This window comes from Nuphar pumila, chromosome 8 (genome assembly GCF_984573655.1).
Source record: "Nuphar pumila chromosome 8, dmNupPumi1.hap1.1, whole genome shotgun sequence".
Taxonomy (NCBI): domain Eukaryota; kingdom Viridiplantae; phylum Streptophyta; class Magnoliopsida; order Nymphaeales; family Nymphaeaceae; genus Nuphar; species Nuphar pumila.
In genome coordinates this window covers 24268001-24283097 of record NC_143256.1, presented here as the reverse complement: position 1 = coordinate 24283097, position 15097 = coordinate 24268001, and the positions used below count along the sequence as shown (strand labels likewise).

Sequence of the window (15097 nt, the reverse complement as noted above, 5' to 3'; positions counted from 1 at the left end):
TATGAAATGGAGAAGTCATAATCCTTTAGAAACTCTAACCACCATCTCTGCCTCATATTCAAATCCTTCTGCGAGAAGATGTATTTGAGGCTTTTATGATCTAAGAAAACCTTAAATTGTTCATCATACAAGTAGTGTCACCACACTTTAAGTGCAAAGACTATGGCAACAAGCTCTAAATCGTGAGTGGGGTAATTTCGCTCATGCACCTTCAACTGATGTGATGCATAGGCGATCACTTTTTCGTGTTGCATCAACATGCATCCTAAACTAGTACCGGATGCATCACTATAAACCACAAAGCCTCTTTGTCCCAAAGGCAATGTGAGTATGGGGGCTATAGTGAGCCTCTTCTTAAGCTCTTGGAAGCTCTCTTCGCATTGTTGAGTCCAGACAAACTTGATTCCTTTGCAAAGTAGCTTTTTCATAGGTGAAGCGATCTTCGAGAAATCCTGAATAAACCTTATGTAGTATCCCACAAGACCGAGAAAACTATGTATTTTGTTACACTCTTAGGTTATTTCTAGTCTAAGACCGCTTTTACCTTAGCAGGGTCCACTGACACCCATCTTTAGAGATCACGTGACCCAAGAACATGACTTGCTTCAGCCAGAACTCACACTTCAAGAACTTAGCATACAACTAATGTTGTCAAAGTGTCTCAAGGACAATCCTCAAATGCTCTTTGTGATCTTCCTCGCTCTTTGAGTAAACCAGAATGTCGTCTATGAATACAATCACAAAGAGGTTCAGGTAGGGCCAAAAGATCTAATTCATCAGATCCATAAATGCTACAAGAGCATTGGTTATCCCGAAGGCCATCACCAGAAACTCATAATGGCCATACCGCATCTTGAATGTTGTCTTCTGCACATCTGACTCCTTGATCTTAAACTGATGATATCCTGATCGAAGGTCTATCTTAGAGAAGACCTTGACCTCGTGAAGTTGATCGAACAAGTCATCGATCCGAGGGAGAGGATACTTGTTCTTGATCGTCACTTGATTTAGCATATGATAGTCGATGCATAAACGCATAGACTCATCCTTCTTCTTGACGAACAAGACTGAGGCTCCCTAAGGTGAAACGTTGGGCCGTATAAAGCCCCTGTCTATCAACTCTTGCAGTTGTTTCTTCAATTTTTCTAACTTTGCTGGGGCCATACGGTAGGATGCTCTAGATATTAGGGTCGTTCCAGGCACTAACTCGATTGCGAAGTCCACCTCTCTGTGAGGCGGTATGCTTGGCAAGTTTTCTGGGAAAATATCTGTGTACTCTTGAACTACATCCAAGTCCTCTATTGGGGTAGGGGTAGGGTTAGGGTCCATCAAGGACACATTGGACAGAAAGGCCTCATATCCCTTTTTCATACATCGGTGCACCTTCATGGCCGAAATAAGTCATCCTTTGCTCTCCTTTTTACTGGCCCTATACTCAAGTACAAGTTGATTGGGGCGAGTAAACTGGATGCATCACTCACGACAGATCATACAAGCATAGTGCTCGTATATCTAATATATGCTGAGTATAACATTGTAACCCACCATATCTAACAGGATAAGGTTGGCAAGGAGGTTTTGCCCAAAAATTATGACCTCTACCTTGGGTAGGTAAGTATGAGCGATAGAGCTACCGCTCGATGGTGTGATTACCTTAAGAATATATCTGAGTGAGACCGGTGCAACATTAATCAAACTTGCAAATCGTGTAGACATAAAGGAATGTGTCGCGCCAGTATCAAAGAGAACTTTAGCATCAAACTTTGCAATCAGAATTGTACCTTCAATGACATCTATGTCATCATGCAACTCTTTTACCGAAGTCACATAGACACATCATGTGGCTCTCTTTTGTCCCTGAGCCTGGGGCTACTGAGGTTGTTGTTGTTGGGGCTATTGGGGTCGTTGCGAGCCTCAAGGTTCCAGAATGGCTCCTTCCTAAGCTAGCTTCTTGGGACAATCCTTGATGAAGTGCCTCCATCTCTTCACATCTGATGCAGGCACCAAAAACTCTATAGCAAACTTTAGGGTGCCTCTTTTTGCAGTGCTGGCAAATCGCATGCAACTGTGGTGGTTGTACACCACCCTGTTGCGCTCTTACCTTATTAGCAGGTGGCTCTTTAACAGCAGGTCGAGGGACCTTGCTCACACTGCCCTTCGACTTGTAGAAGCGCCTAGGCTAAGTCTTCTTAAAAGACTCTCAATCGTCCTGTGACACAAAAACGTCATTACTATCTATAGGATTCCTTTTTGGGAAATAAAGGACATGGTTTCACTGGTTGCCCACCTGAAGTATTATGGCCATCTCAATGGCCTGGTTGAGATTCTGAGGACAGCTGGTCAGCACCCGTGTCCTCAGGCCATCACGAAGTCTAAGCATGTATTTTTTGGCTCGTGCCTCATCCGTAGTATACGCATGCAGGCAGTACTTCTCCAGGTGCTGGAAATGAGTAGTGTACTCCACCAACTTCATTGAGCCCTGACGAAGGTCTAGGAATTCCTGCATCTTGCAGTCATGAGCGTACTGAGGGAAATAGGTGTCTAAGAACACCATTGTGAACTCCTCTCAGGTGAGGGCGCGTCGCTCCTCTAGCGTGTAGCGTACCTTGCGTGTCGTCTCCCACCAGCTCTTGGCATCGCTCTGAAGCTGGTAAGCAGCAAAGGAGACCTGCCTCTCAATGGGTACTTCGAAGATCTCGAAGATTTCACCGATGGCACAGACCCACTCCTCTGCAGCATCAGGGTCCTTCTTTCTAGTAAAAGTAGGAAGGCTCAAGTCCATGAAGCGTTTGTAAGATGCTCCATGGATCATGGCAGCAGATGCCGCTACATGCCCATCATGCTGATGGCTTACACCATTGCCATTACTCTCATTGCTAGCATGGTTCTGACAATAGACCGTCAGATTCGCGAGGGCTTCAAAAATGAAGTCCCTCTGGGCAGTCCAACCTGGGGGCTGTCGATCAACCAATTACAAACACATACATGGATTTAGATTACTTTTAAGTTTAGCATAAATAAAAAACTCTTATTCATGTGACCCTATTATATCTAAGTTCTCATTCTTGCAGTATTTATCATAAGAAACAATTATAGGCATACAATTTCCATAATAAAACATCAAAACTAATAAAAATTTAAACATACTTACAACGATGGTGGTCAGCTGGACGAGCTTCGAGCCATTCTTTCCTTATGCTTTGATACCAAGTTGTAACACCTCATATTTTATAACCCAAAAAATGGTGAAATTTTTTGAAATATTTAGCAAATAATAGTGAAAAAACTCAACATGTCTAAAACTTGGCGTGCTACTTCACATGAACTCTTGCAATCATACCATTGCGAAATTTTAACAAATAATTAATCATGCATAAAATAAATCAAATGTCTATGCATGTTTAAACTTTATTACATTATCCTTGAATTGAATTTAATTGAAATATAAAATCAGAGTCCAAAAATCCTGCAAAGACAAACAAAAGGTAGGCTCGGTCTCCGTCGTAACCTTCTGCCTTCGCATGTAAGTACTCATCACCTGAAAAATATTAAATCAAATAGGGTCAGACACACATGTCTTAGTAGAGTGAAATATACTAAACTTGTAAAATAGAATACAAAGCAGGAATTTCATCATATTTTCATAATTTAACATTTAAAATTAAATGAACTACTTACACGACTGACATGCATATTCAATTTCTAAATTAAATAACTGAGCATCTATTCATTCATTCAGAGAAATTCAAATGCATGAGTAGTTAATATGCATGACTTATCATATGCAGAAGTAACCGAATGCATGTGTAAATTCTTATCTTAAATTATATTTCATTTCTTAAATGATGCATACAATGCCTAACTAATGCACATACATCTTTAAGTTATCACTTCTTAACCCTGTTGATACGACACATGCATGACTCCCAAATCAGGACCATGGCTCAGGCGATGTTTTACATATAGGGGTGGCTTTAGCCTGGCTGGGCCCTTTCACCAAGACGGGATGAGGGACGATAGTACGAGAGAGTTTTTCAACACCTTTCAACCCGATGCATTAGTTTTTTATCACGAGTATCTTACCTTCTGTGCTGCAATCTAATGTAGAGGTTTTCCCATAAAATCGTGTGAGGAGAGGAGCAACCTTCCCTGCTCAAGACTTGCTTGCCCCACAAAGTTTTATATCACTTGTCACTCTCCTAGCAAGTATCTTGAAATTTAAATTTCACATATTTACTTGATTTAACTTTTATTTTTCATGAAACATCTAAATTCTTGGCAACTTTACGGCCAATGGATGCATTCTTATAAAGCATTAAAATTTTTATTAAATCATGCTTTTAACATACTTAGGCTTATGTGAATATGAAAATCTCATTCATTTTATGCTTAGATTAACATATATGCATGTACATAGTCAATGCAATAAAGAACATAAACTTGAGCATCCATACTATTGAAACATCAATATCATCATAGTATGTTTTAATTTGCAGTTACATCTAATACTTGAAACTTAACAACATACTTTGCATATTGGACCCTTTGGTCCATCAATTTACACTTAGCTCCCTTTGAGCAATATAATCGGTTATGACCCTTTACATTCATGACATAAGAAGCGTACATCATACATTGTATAAATCATACATAAATATGTAAATATCTTAGGCATTCAAATCATACGTAAAAATTCATGAAACATAATTAACTGCGTATGAATCGGGGTTGGACTCCTAGACCAACCCTAAATTGCGAAACTCTCAACTCTATCTGACTGTTATAGAGTTCACAAAAAAAAATCCCAGTTGATTAATAGAGCTAAAAATTTTACAGAACATAGGAAATTTCATAAACTGTTTGTAGGTGCAAACCATTCGTAAAAATTTTTCTGTATGAGGAAATTATAAATATGTTACTACTGAAATATCAGACTGAGTTCCAACTGTTGCCGAACTGAACTCACACCATTAACAGAGTTCAAAATTTCATAATAGATAGAAAATTTTATTAGTTTTCCAACGCAATAAACCGCTCATCAAAACTCTTCTGGAGGACATAGTTATGAGTGATTTACTGGCCGGATGTCTGATCAGAAAATTGTAATTTCGGGTCTATGCATTCGGGTGGCCCCAAACCAGGTCACCCGAATCCATACACCCATAATTTTTTTGATAAAAATTGATTAAAAACCATAATAAAACTACACATCTAGGTCTGATCTAATATCCCTGAGACAAATCATATTTTTCCTCAGCCTTTTAGCCAAAAAAATCGACATGTCTCTCATATGCATTATCTCCTCAGAAATTAATTAAAAAATACATAATTAAAAGAATAAATCATAGAATTTATGTGCAAATAAAATTCAAAAAAATCTACAAAAATCATAGAATACTCCCTATGCATATATTCCACCAATTACAAAAATAAAATTATATGGGTTCATACACGAAATTCACGATATTCTCTAATTTACCAAAATCTTTTTTGAAAAACCCAATTTGACTAAAATTACAATATCTCAAGATTTTGACCATAAAAACTCATAAAATTTTTAAAAAAACATCTACAACATCATATACTACCAACCCAGTTTGATACTTGCACAAAAATTATAGCATATTTTATAAAATTTCAAAATTTATAGATTTCTTTTTTGAGAAATCTGCTTTTGAGTAAATCATGTTTTCAAAGCGGGTTTTCCTCCAGAAAACCCTTCTTTTTCCATGGTTTGATAACCCTAGGCCAAACCCACATGTGTAAGAGTTTGTTTAGGGTCTATGGATTCGTATCACGAATTTTGTTTTACAAGTAGAGTATAGATCACCTACCTTTTTGTCAAATTTTTTGTTCATTCATGCACAGGGGGTTTGTTTCGCATGATTTGTCACTTCCAAGCACATCATGGCCTAGTGTAGAACCTTCTTAGGCTTTCCTCAAACATGTGAAGCCCCTCCCCTTGTTGGAACAAGGGATAAACACCAATGGTGTTTGAGAAAATAGAGGAAAAAGAGAGGGTTTTGAAAGGGGAGAGAGAGAAAGGCTTGAGATGACTTAAAAAAATTCTAAATGGCAAAATAGGGGGGCATGAGCCCCTCCTCTTCTTTTATATCCTTGAATTAGGTCAAGAGCTGGGATAAATCCAAGCCCTTGATCTAATCTAAAAAAAATTCTAAATCCGTATATCTTCTTCTTGTCTTTTCTCTTTTTTTTTAAGCCTTTTCTTCCTTCCCTTTTTTTTATAAGTACAGGCTTTATAACATAGTATATTATATGTATTATATCTACCCTAATTAATAATTAATGGGTGTCCATGGTGCTGGTCGACAGCCCCATGGAACCCTTTCTTTCCAATTACATAAATTAGCAACTTGCTTGCTTGGCAAGCAAGTTGACTAATTCAACTTCTCCTTTTTTTTAATAAATCATTTTTTTCTTACCTTTCTAATACCTAAAGGGAGGTCCAGCCCTTGCTGGACCTTCTAAGTTCTTACAAAATCCATGCCCCCCCTTATGGGGCTCTTTTATAGTTTTTTAGAAAGTTTTGACTTTTCAAGCTTTTCTTTGATTTTTAGAAACTTTTTAATTTAACCCAAATTTCAAGTTTGTTTTGTTTTATGTAATTTTTTCTAATTTACAACTTTAAGTAGGATGCCACATAGGATGGAAGGGCCCACCTATGGACTCCTATCATTTTATAAATTTTAGTTAATTTTGGAAATCCATTCCATGAAATTTAAGTTAAATTCTTTCTAAATTACATTAAAATGCCTTGTAAATTAATTCAAAATTCACATAAATTCTAATGAATATAATTTAAGTAAATTTACACCTAAATAAATTTTATTAGTTTATTTTCAAAGATTTAAATATTTAATTTATTTATTTGCATTAATTCTACTAAGGTGAATATCTGAATTTTATTGAATTAGGACCCTAATTTCCAAAAGCTTTAGGCATGTAGGGTTAAACATGTTTTAAATAAATTTTTATTCCATTATTTTTTTAAACTTCTCAAATAAACTCACAAACATCTTTAGTGCATTTCTAGCTAAAAATTATAAATTTAAAATTTATCACAAATATAAAAAATCAAAATTTCTAGAAAAAGCCTCAAAAAATTGTCAATGTTACATCTTCCACGTATCCATGCTGAGGAAGTATGTTAACGACCCATGGCACATCATTCACTTTAATGATGTGGACATTTAAAAGGACTTGACATTCGAAGAAAAGTCGATAGAGATAGTTGATCGTCGTGACCCAGTGCTGAGATCGAAGACGATAACCTTTGTCAAGGTTCGTTGACCTCCTCTCCCCCTCGTTGTCTTCTTCCTCTCCCTACGTGCATCGGCGATGCACCTTACCCTAGGCCTCTTCGTTTCTTCCCTTTTCGGCAACCAGTCCGATGACCCCCCACCGACATCGAACGTTTTGTCGGTCGTAGATGAGGATTCTCTCTTCCCCCCCCCCCCCCCTCGATGTCTTTTTCCTCTTTTTTTGTTTGTCTTCTTCCTCTTCGCATTCTTCATCAGGCAGGGGCCTTGGTGCCTACCGCTCGAGCTTTCAGACAGGTAGAGCAAGGCCCTACCTCCTTCCGTCTGGCAGGGGCCTCAGCCTCTGTCGCTTGAGCTTTCAGGCAGGTAAAGCAAGGCCCTGCCTCCTCCCGTCTGGCAGGGGCCTCGGCCTCTGTCGCTTGAGCTTTCCGGCAGGTAGGGTGAGGCCCTACCTCCTCCAGCCTGGTAGGGGCTTCAGCCCGTGCTACTCATATTTTTCGGCAAGCAAGGCAAGGCTCTGCCTCCTCTCATCTTGCAGAGGGCCCAGCCCCTGCCGCCCGGGGTTTTTCGGTAGGCAGGGCGAGGCCCTGCCTCCATTTATGCCACAGGGGCTTCACCCCTTCCGTTTAAATCTCCCGGCAGGCAGGGTGAAGCACTGCCTCCTTCTGTCAGGCAGGGGCTTCGCCCCTACCTCCCTTTGTAGAGCATCAATGGAGGGGAGCCCTCAACTACTTTGGCTGATGCAATCGAGTCGGCTACCGTTCTGACTAAGGACTGGGAGAGGTCTAGAAATGTATCACAAAAGGGAGGCATCAATGGAGGGGATGCTTCAGGCGGAAAGAGGAAACACCCACTTGCAGGAGGAAAGACTCAGGGTGGCAAGAAGCAGCGGACCCATGAGAGGAAACAACAAGGAAAGACCCTGCCAACATGTCGCAAGTGTGGCAAGAGCCATCCACTAGTTTTTGCCCGTTGTTCAAGAGAATTTGCTATCAGTGCCGGCAGCCAAGGCACATTACTCCTTTCTGTCCAAACAAACCAGTGGCTCAGAAAGGACAACAACCACCGCAGTAGCAACAACAGATACCTCAGCCACAACAGGGTCAGTGGAAGACCAATGGGAGGGTTTATGTTGTTACGACTACTACACAGGATAATCAGATTGATCTGGTCTAAGGTATCTTCTTAGTTGTCAATCATTAGGCTCGTGTGATATTTAATTTTGGTACTACCCACACTTATTTAGTACGTTTTAATTTTGCTGATGAAATTCTTTTAAGGGGGTAGGGATGTAATAACCTTGATTTTTTATAATTATTTGTTTAAATTTATTTGAAAATAATGGGTATTTTTCTAAATTTGGGCGTGAGATCCAAATTTTGGATCCAGGACCCATAAAGGGATATTTATGTATACTTATCTCGTATAAACTTATATGTATATATATAAGTGAAATAATTTAAATTAATTGAATTATTCATGTGATAACTAATTAAGATAGTGCGTAGATGGGTTCGGGGTCCACCTTCTAGATCCATATACCCATATATATATATAATCATAATAAAATAAATAAAGCAGTAAATAGTTTTAGACAGATCCACTCTTATAACCAGCCTGGATCCCAAGTCGCAGAGTTCGGACCCATTACCCGGATCCATAAGAAACCTACAAAATGGGTATTAAAGTATACATATAATAACAATTCTAAAATAAATAAATAACTAATAATATTGGTTATAAGAAAAATAATAGTAAAAGTTTTTGTAAAATGGGTCGGATCCATAGTTGGACCCACAAGGATCCAACTGAGGATCCATCATTCACGGGCGATGTGGATCCATTTTAACAATGGACTCAGCGTCGCAGGTCACGGGGGCTCGGACCCGGACCCGTGTGAGTGCTTTCAAAAGTTACAGAAACAAGAATCTTGCCTAGGGCATGATTCTTGCAGAAAGATCAAGAGAGAAAGAGGGGGTTACGCAAGGCGTAACCGACTCCCTTCGACTCTTCTGGAGGAAGAGAAGGGGAGCGTCTCGTTAAAGGGGGAAGCATCCCCTTCACTTTGGTCTCTCTCTCTCTCTCTCTCTCTCTCTCTCTCTCTCTCTCTCTCTCTCTCTCTCTCTCTCTCTCTCTCTCTCTCGTGCGCACCGAAAGGGAGCTCCATCACCGGCGAAGCTCCGGCTACCAGCAACCATCACCGGTCTCCTCGATCACCCCTTATCATGGCAGTGAGTGGAGCAACACCAGTCGGCCCTGCCCTCGTGACTGTAGCCTCCGATCATCGGAAAACTCACCGAAGAAAGGTACGGTTCCTCTTTGGAATCTGGGTGAAGAATCGAAGATGGGTTCGATTACGTGTATGGATTCGAGATGAGAATCCATGGAAACCCTTTTAGATGGCTGTTTTCTTGGTTTTCAAGATTCAATAGGGTTGCCGCTTCATTGGGTAGAGCAGTTGGTGTACGACACTTTCGATTGGGTCGTGGCAAGTTCGAATCTCAATAGAATGGTTGTATAACTGGTAGGATTCTTAAAAATTTTGGGTTTATCGAGTGTGTCGGGTGTGTGTGCATGTGGGAAACCAAAAGAAATCCATGATTTAGGGTTTTTGTTATCCCTAAACCGAAAAATCTACGATTATGGGGGGGGGTCAGATTTTCCTAACAAAAGGGTTTTGTTCATGTTATGAACCTATATATATATATAGGAGGGGGGTATGTCAATAAGGTCGAACTTGTGATTCTTGTGAATTCAGTCATGATTTATTTACTTGTGTATTTATGGCATATTTTCTTACTGTCTCTTTACTTTTGATCTGTTAAAAGACTGAATATGTCCTTTCCTTGTAGATATGCCTCTCAGTGTAAACTTTGAGTAGCTATGTTGTGATCTGACATGTCTCGCATTTGTTGATGTTCGGAAAACCAAGATTTACTTTTTGTTAATCAAATTTCAGAATGTAAGAATAAATGACAAGTAAATACAATACATAATATAGTTAGACAATAAAATTAAACCAGAACGCTTTACCTGTCACACCTAGTTGTGAACCTGTTTATCTAAAATCAACATTTCTGGTTGTTGAACCAAGTTTTAAATGGATATTTCGTTGTATTCTGTATAATTCTAGTGAAAATTCTCGTTATTCAATATTAGATGCATGATTTGACTAAGGTATATTCATTTGGTTATCATATGAATAACTGATGGGGTTATATGCTTTTTAATATGTTGTTCAATATGTGGTGGCATAACGAGAGTATAACTGGCTGGCTGGATTTGTTTATTAGAACAAAAAGAAGAAAAATATATATAATTCCTTTTTATCTCCTACAGTGATATGTTGTTCAGTTTGATAGGAAGAGTGTGAGTTTTTAATGGATGCAGATTTAGTTGGAAATGAGCAATGTTATGATTATACATGTAAAATGTGGTCATGCTTCTACTAGATTATTGATGTCTCATTTAACATAAGTAAGCGAAATTGAGGGGGTTATTCGCATGCACGCACTCTCGCAGGAGACATGCATTAATGGATACATGTGTGTGATGGAGGTAGCACACGTAGTAAGAATGCATATGATTGAAAAATGGCATGCTTATAATTGGGTTTGTGGTTGCATGAGTGCACATGCATTTGGCACTTTGGCTTAGTGTTATGAATAAAACACTACTTTGGTTTTATAATGTGATGCATCGATGACTTAAATGGGCATCACCGGCCTGGAGAGTCGTGGGTTTGGTTTCTTTTCACATATGTTTTTAACTGTATCACTTAAACCATATAAGTTGGTATGGCATACTATTACACTGTTCTAGTTGTCCTCACAGGCTGGAGTCCCGCATGGGAGGATGCGGGTGCTCACTTTACTTTTGCATATGGTGTTGCAAACTTAAAGAATTGACTTTAATAAAAATATAAGAAATTAGAACAGTGTAATATATGTTCTGAGGTCTTCCATCTGGAGAATGGAGATCTTAGAGATCCGGTCTTGGAGAGATTGTGAGGATACAAAATTTTGTGTGTTGTAATTTTGTCCCCTGAACTCGATATTGAGGTTCTTTCTATTGACCACGGTTTTAGGAAGAGTCTGCCACTTTGCTTGGGGGTGGTGTGTTGGTCACAATTATGATTGTTTTTTGTACCAAAAAAGTGACACTTGTAGGCGTGGGGTGTCCCTTGTGTCTCCGACATTAGATGTGGAGGTCTAATGTTCTGAAGGTGATTCGGTCGAGGGCTAAGTTGCAACCGAGTAATAAAATATAAATTGTGTGCTAAGTTACTCTAAGCACCTAACTTGACCTCGAGGATTGTACTCGTTTGGTGTATCTGTGGGCAATGATAATTAAAAAGAGGCACCTGAAGTTGTATGCATTTAATAGGGCATGCATATGGAAAGAAAAAAAAAGGAACTTAAAGATAAGATAATAAAAGAATTCATGCATCGAAAAGAAATCATGCATTTTCCTGTCTACACTAGATCGTACATAATTGAATTGTTATCTAAATCATGATATGATGGTGGGTGTATGTAATTTACTTCCTAAAAGGATGCTGAAAGATTTGGTTACTTAATGCTTGCTATATGCTATTGCTTTATTGTTCCCTTTTGGTGAGTATATGAAACATGTTGCATGTGTGATTTCTTAAACACTGCAAATTGTTATATTTGCACTCACTTAAATCATTATATGAAATCTTATCCATGTTCTTTCTCTGACCTGATTTCTTTAGAAGTAGTTGTGCTCAGAATTTTGGTTCTGACACCCTACTTTGTTGGTTTTTCATAAAAAATGGTGAGCAGTGAGGTTGGACTGGCTACTGGGAATGGATGAGAGTCATACTTGGATCTTGACAGCTTCAGCAGGGGACAGAGTGACTATTTCTTTTCTTTCAGTTGTTGCTTTATTTTCAGTTGAATAAAACATTGTCTCTGAAATTTACTATTATTCATAAATAAAAAATTTGTTTTGGTACGTATGGATGATGGTTGTAAGTTCGTTTGTGGTATTTGGCTATCTAGTTGGAATTGGAACTGTGAAGACCCGAGGTCTCTGGAAAGTTTTATGCACTGTTTAAAAAAAAAACACATTTTCAAAGGGTATAAGTTGGGGTCGTTACACCCGAGACCGTCATCACCTATGCCTGCATGCGTACGCAGACCCGCAACCCCCTAAGGTAGGGGCAAGTTGCGCAAAAAGACTCTAAACGAACAAAATGCTAAAACAAAATGAACAAATATGGAAAAGCAAAGGACAATTATTTCTCTTTATTTACTTTTTTGTTGTTGTTGTGCCTTAAATGCCTAGGCATACTTCTGTATTTACTTTTCAACACTTATTTTCTATCTTTACATTCCACATTTACTTTCCGAATTATGTTTATACATTTCATGTTTGTCTGTACTTTTCTGCATATACGTTATGCCTTTACATTCCGCACTTACTGTTGCATCTTTGTTTTCCCTTGTTTCTTTCTGAGTTGATGTGCCCTGTGTGAGGCCTTGCCCCTTGAGACTCTGCTTAGGCAAGCTTCGCTGGGTATGCAGTTGCGTGTACCGATTTTGGCTCTTTTCGAAAAATGCAAAATCATGTATTGATGCATCAATCTCGAGGAGTTTTTTCTCTTTACAGGTTTCCAGACTTCTCGAGTGCACAGTGGCATAGCTATGCTGGCCTTTTCCCTGTATTCTGTTGGAGACAGCTAGCTTCGCCCAAGTCGAGTTGCTTGAAAAAAATGTGTGGATCAGCAGCGATCTTGAGTATGTACGTTACCTTTGCTATAAAGACTGAGCATGGATTTACTTGTGTTGATTCTGTGTTGGGTTATCTTTTGAGAAACCATGATTATCATCGTAGTTGTGTCCTTTTGACAGGGACATTATATTATACTATGATGAGTAGCTCGAGAGGTCGATAAAACCTTGAAGCGTGCACTGGGCATATTTGTTGAAACACAAAAAAATAATGTTGTGCCTTCATAGGTGAGATGCTTGAGTGAGTCTAATAGACCAGAGCATGTAGAATGGGGCATCGGTTAAAAAACCTCTGTGTTGCCCATTCGCCTCCTATGGTTCATCAAGAAAGATGATAGATGGTACAAAAACTTTGATGGACAGGTCGTTAACAACCACCCCACAGGCAAATGACTCAGCTTCCTTAGTCATCAAAGTTAGAGGAAATGGACTACCATAATTATCTTAGGTGGTAGCTCCCATGCACTTCTGTAGAAATTAGATGCATCCATGGCCACGAATGCTTTTGGGGGATTCTCTCTTGGCCACTTGTTGTTCTCATAGGAACGGACTTAGTCCGCTATTTGGCATAAAAAACATAGCATAATAAACCCCCAAACCGGTCTCTGTTATTTCTATATTTTGCTTCTGTGCGTACCCACAGGTCAGATAATATCGAAACTAAGAATATCATGTTCACACAACTGTTTGGTTAAACTGCTTACTGTGTTAGTTTTTTTGTTTTGCTTAGTTATTCTCTGCTTATAGAATTAATTGTTCATAGACAATTGCATGCTAATTTGCCATTAATTTCTACATGTGCTTATCCTGTGAGCATGCTTTGCTTTAGCTTTTGTTTTTTACTGTCATTTCTTTGCTCACCTACCAATTTTTCATGAAACTGGCCCATTTTATGGGCAGGTGACGAATAGGTGCTTCTAACGGCCAATGGCGTAATGCAGCATGGCTTGAGATCTCACACACTTTCTACCTGCATCTTGGCTACCTGCTCTCTTTTGAATTTTTCTTGTACTTTTGCTCACAGGGGTAAACCCCCAAATTTGTACAAACTGAAAATTTAAACACACACACACACACACACATATATATATATATATATATATACTTTTTGGCCCACCAACTGTTTGCTAATGTGTTTTTGCTGGTTTTTGCGCTAACGTGCCCAGAATTTGTCAACTTGTACTTATCTCAAGCAAAAATTATTTCCGCTGACTTTTGAAATAAAAAACTCTGAGTTTTGAAAGATTTCTTCTAAACATATTTCATAGGTTTACAAGTTGAAAATTTTGGGACGTTACATTAAATTTTTTTAAATTTTTTATAAATACATGTGTTTCATATCAAATTTGACGTAAATGTATATTATTGAGATGAAATCAAAAATAAATTTTAGCTTGTGATCTACGGTTTAGGTGTACGAAAGCCTAATTTTAGAGAAATAGGCTCCTACGTGATTCATGATTTATTTTGAGTGTTGAATACAATTATGATAGCATGAATTGATTATATTTGATATTTGAACTGATATTAGATGTGTTCTAATATTGTCTCTAACATGATTTTGAATTTGGGATTTGATTTGATAAGCATTTTAGCTTGTTTGTAAAAGTTGATGCGGTTTCGAGCTATTTTAGCCACGTAACCCGAAAAACTTAATCATTTTTCCTAAACAGTATTTTCTAAAATTCTAAAATTTTGTAGCGTGCTTTCAGACATATACATGTGAATGTATAAAAAAAATTAGGCTTATATTTGATTGCCATTATGCATGGTTGTCTCGTTGTTGGCTTGAAAATCTTAGAATTAAATGTTTTTAAAGGAAACTATTTTGGAAAACTTTGCATATGTAAATTATATGCATGTGGTGATTATGTATGCTTTAATGTATTATATTCAGTATATTTTTATGTTATACATAGCATGTTTATGTTATCATGTGTTATGAAGAATGCATGTAGTTCTATGTCATAGAGTATGTGACCATAAAATGCATATAGGGTAATAGATGCTCATAGGGTTGCATGCACATGGATACTTAAACAAATTTATATATTGATC

General features: G+C 38.3%; 1 protein-coding gene across 1 annotated transcript; it reads right to left on the bottom strand.

Annotated features, from left to right (window-relative positions):
- Nucleotides 1–768: 768 nt before the first annotated feature.
- On the bottom strand, nt 769–13530 carry LOC149829809 (uncharacterized). Its single transcript, XM_090015302.1, has 5 exons — nt 13474–13530; nt 2606–2887; nt 2288–2524; nt 2102–2179; nt 769–1077 (listed from the first exon to the last, which is right to left on the bottom strand). The coding sequence occupies exons 1-5, from the start codon at nt 13528–13530 to the stop codon at nt 769–771; spliced, it is 963 nt and encodes a 320-aa protein (XP_089871428.1).
- Between the last annotated feature and the right edge of the window lie 1567 nt (nt 13531–15097).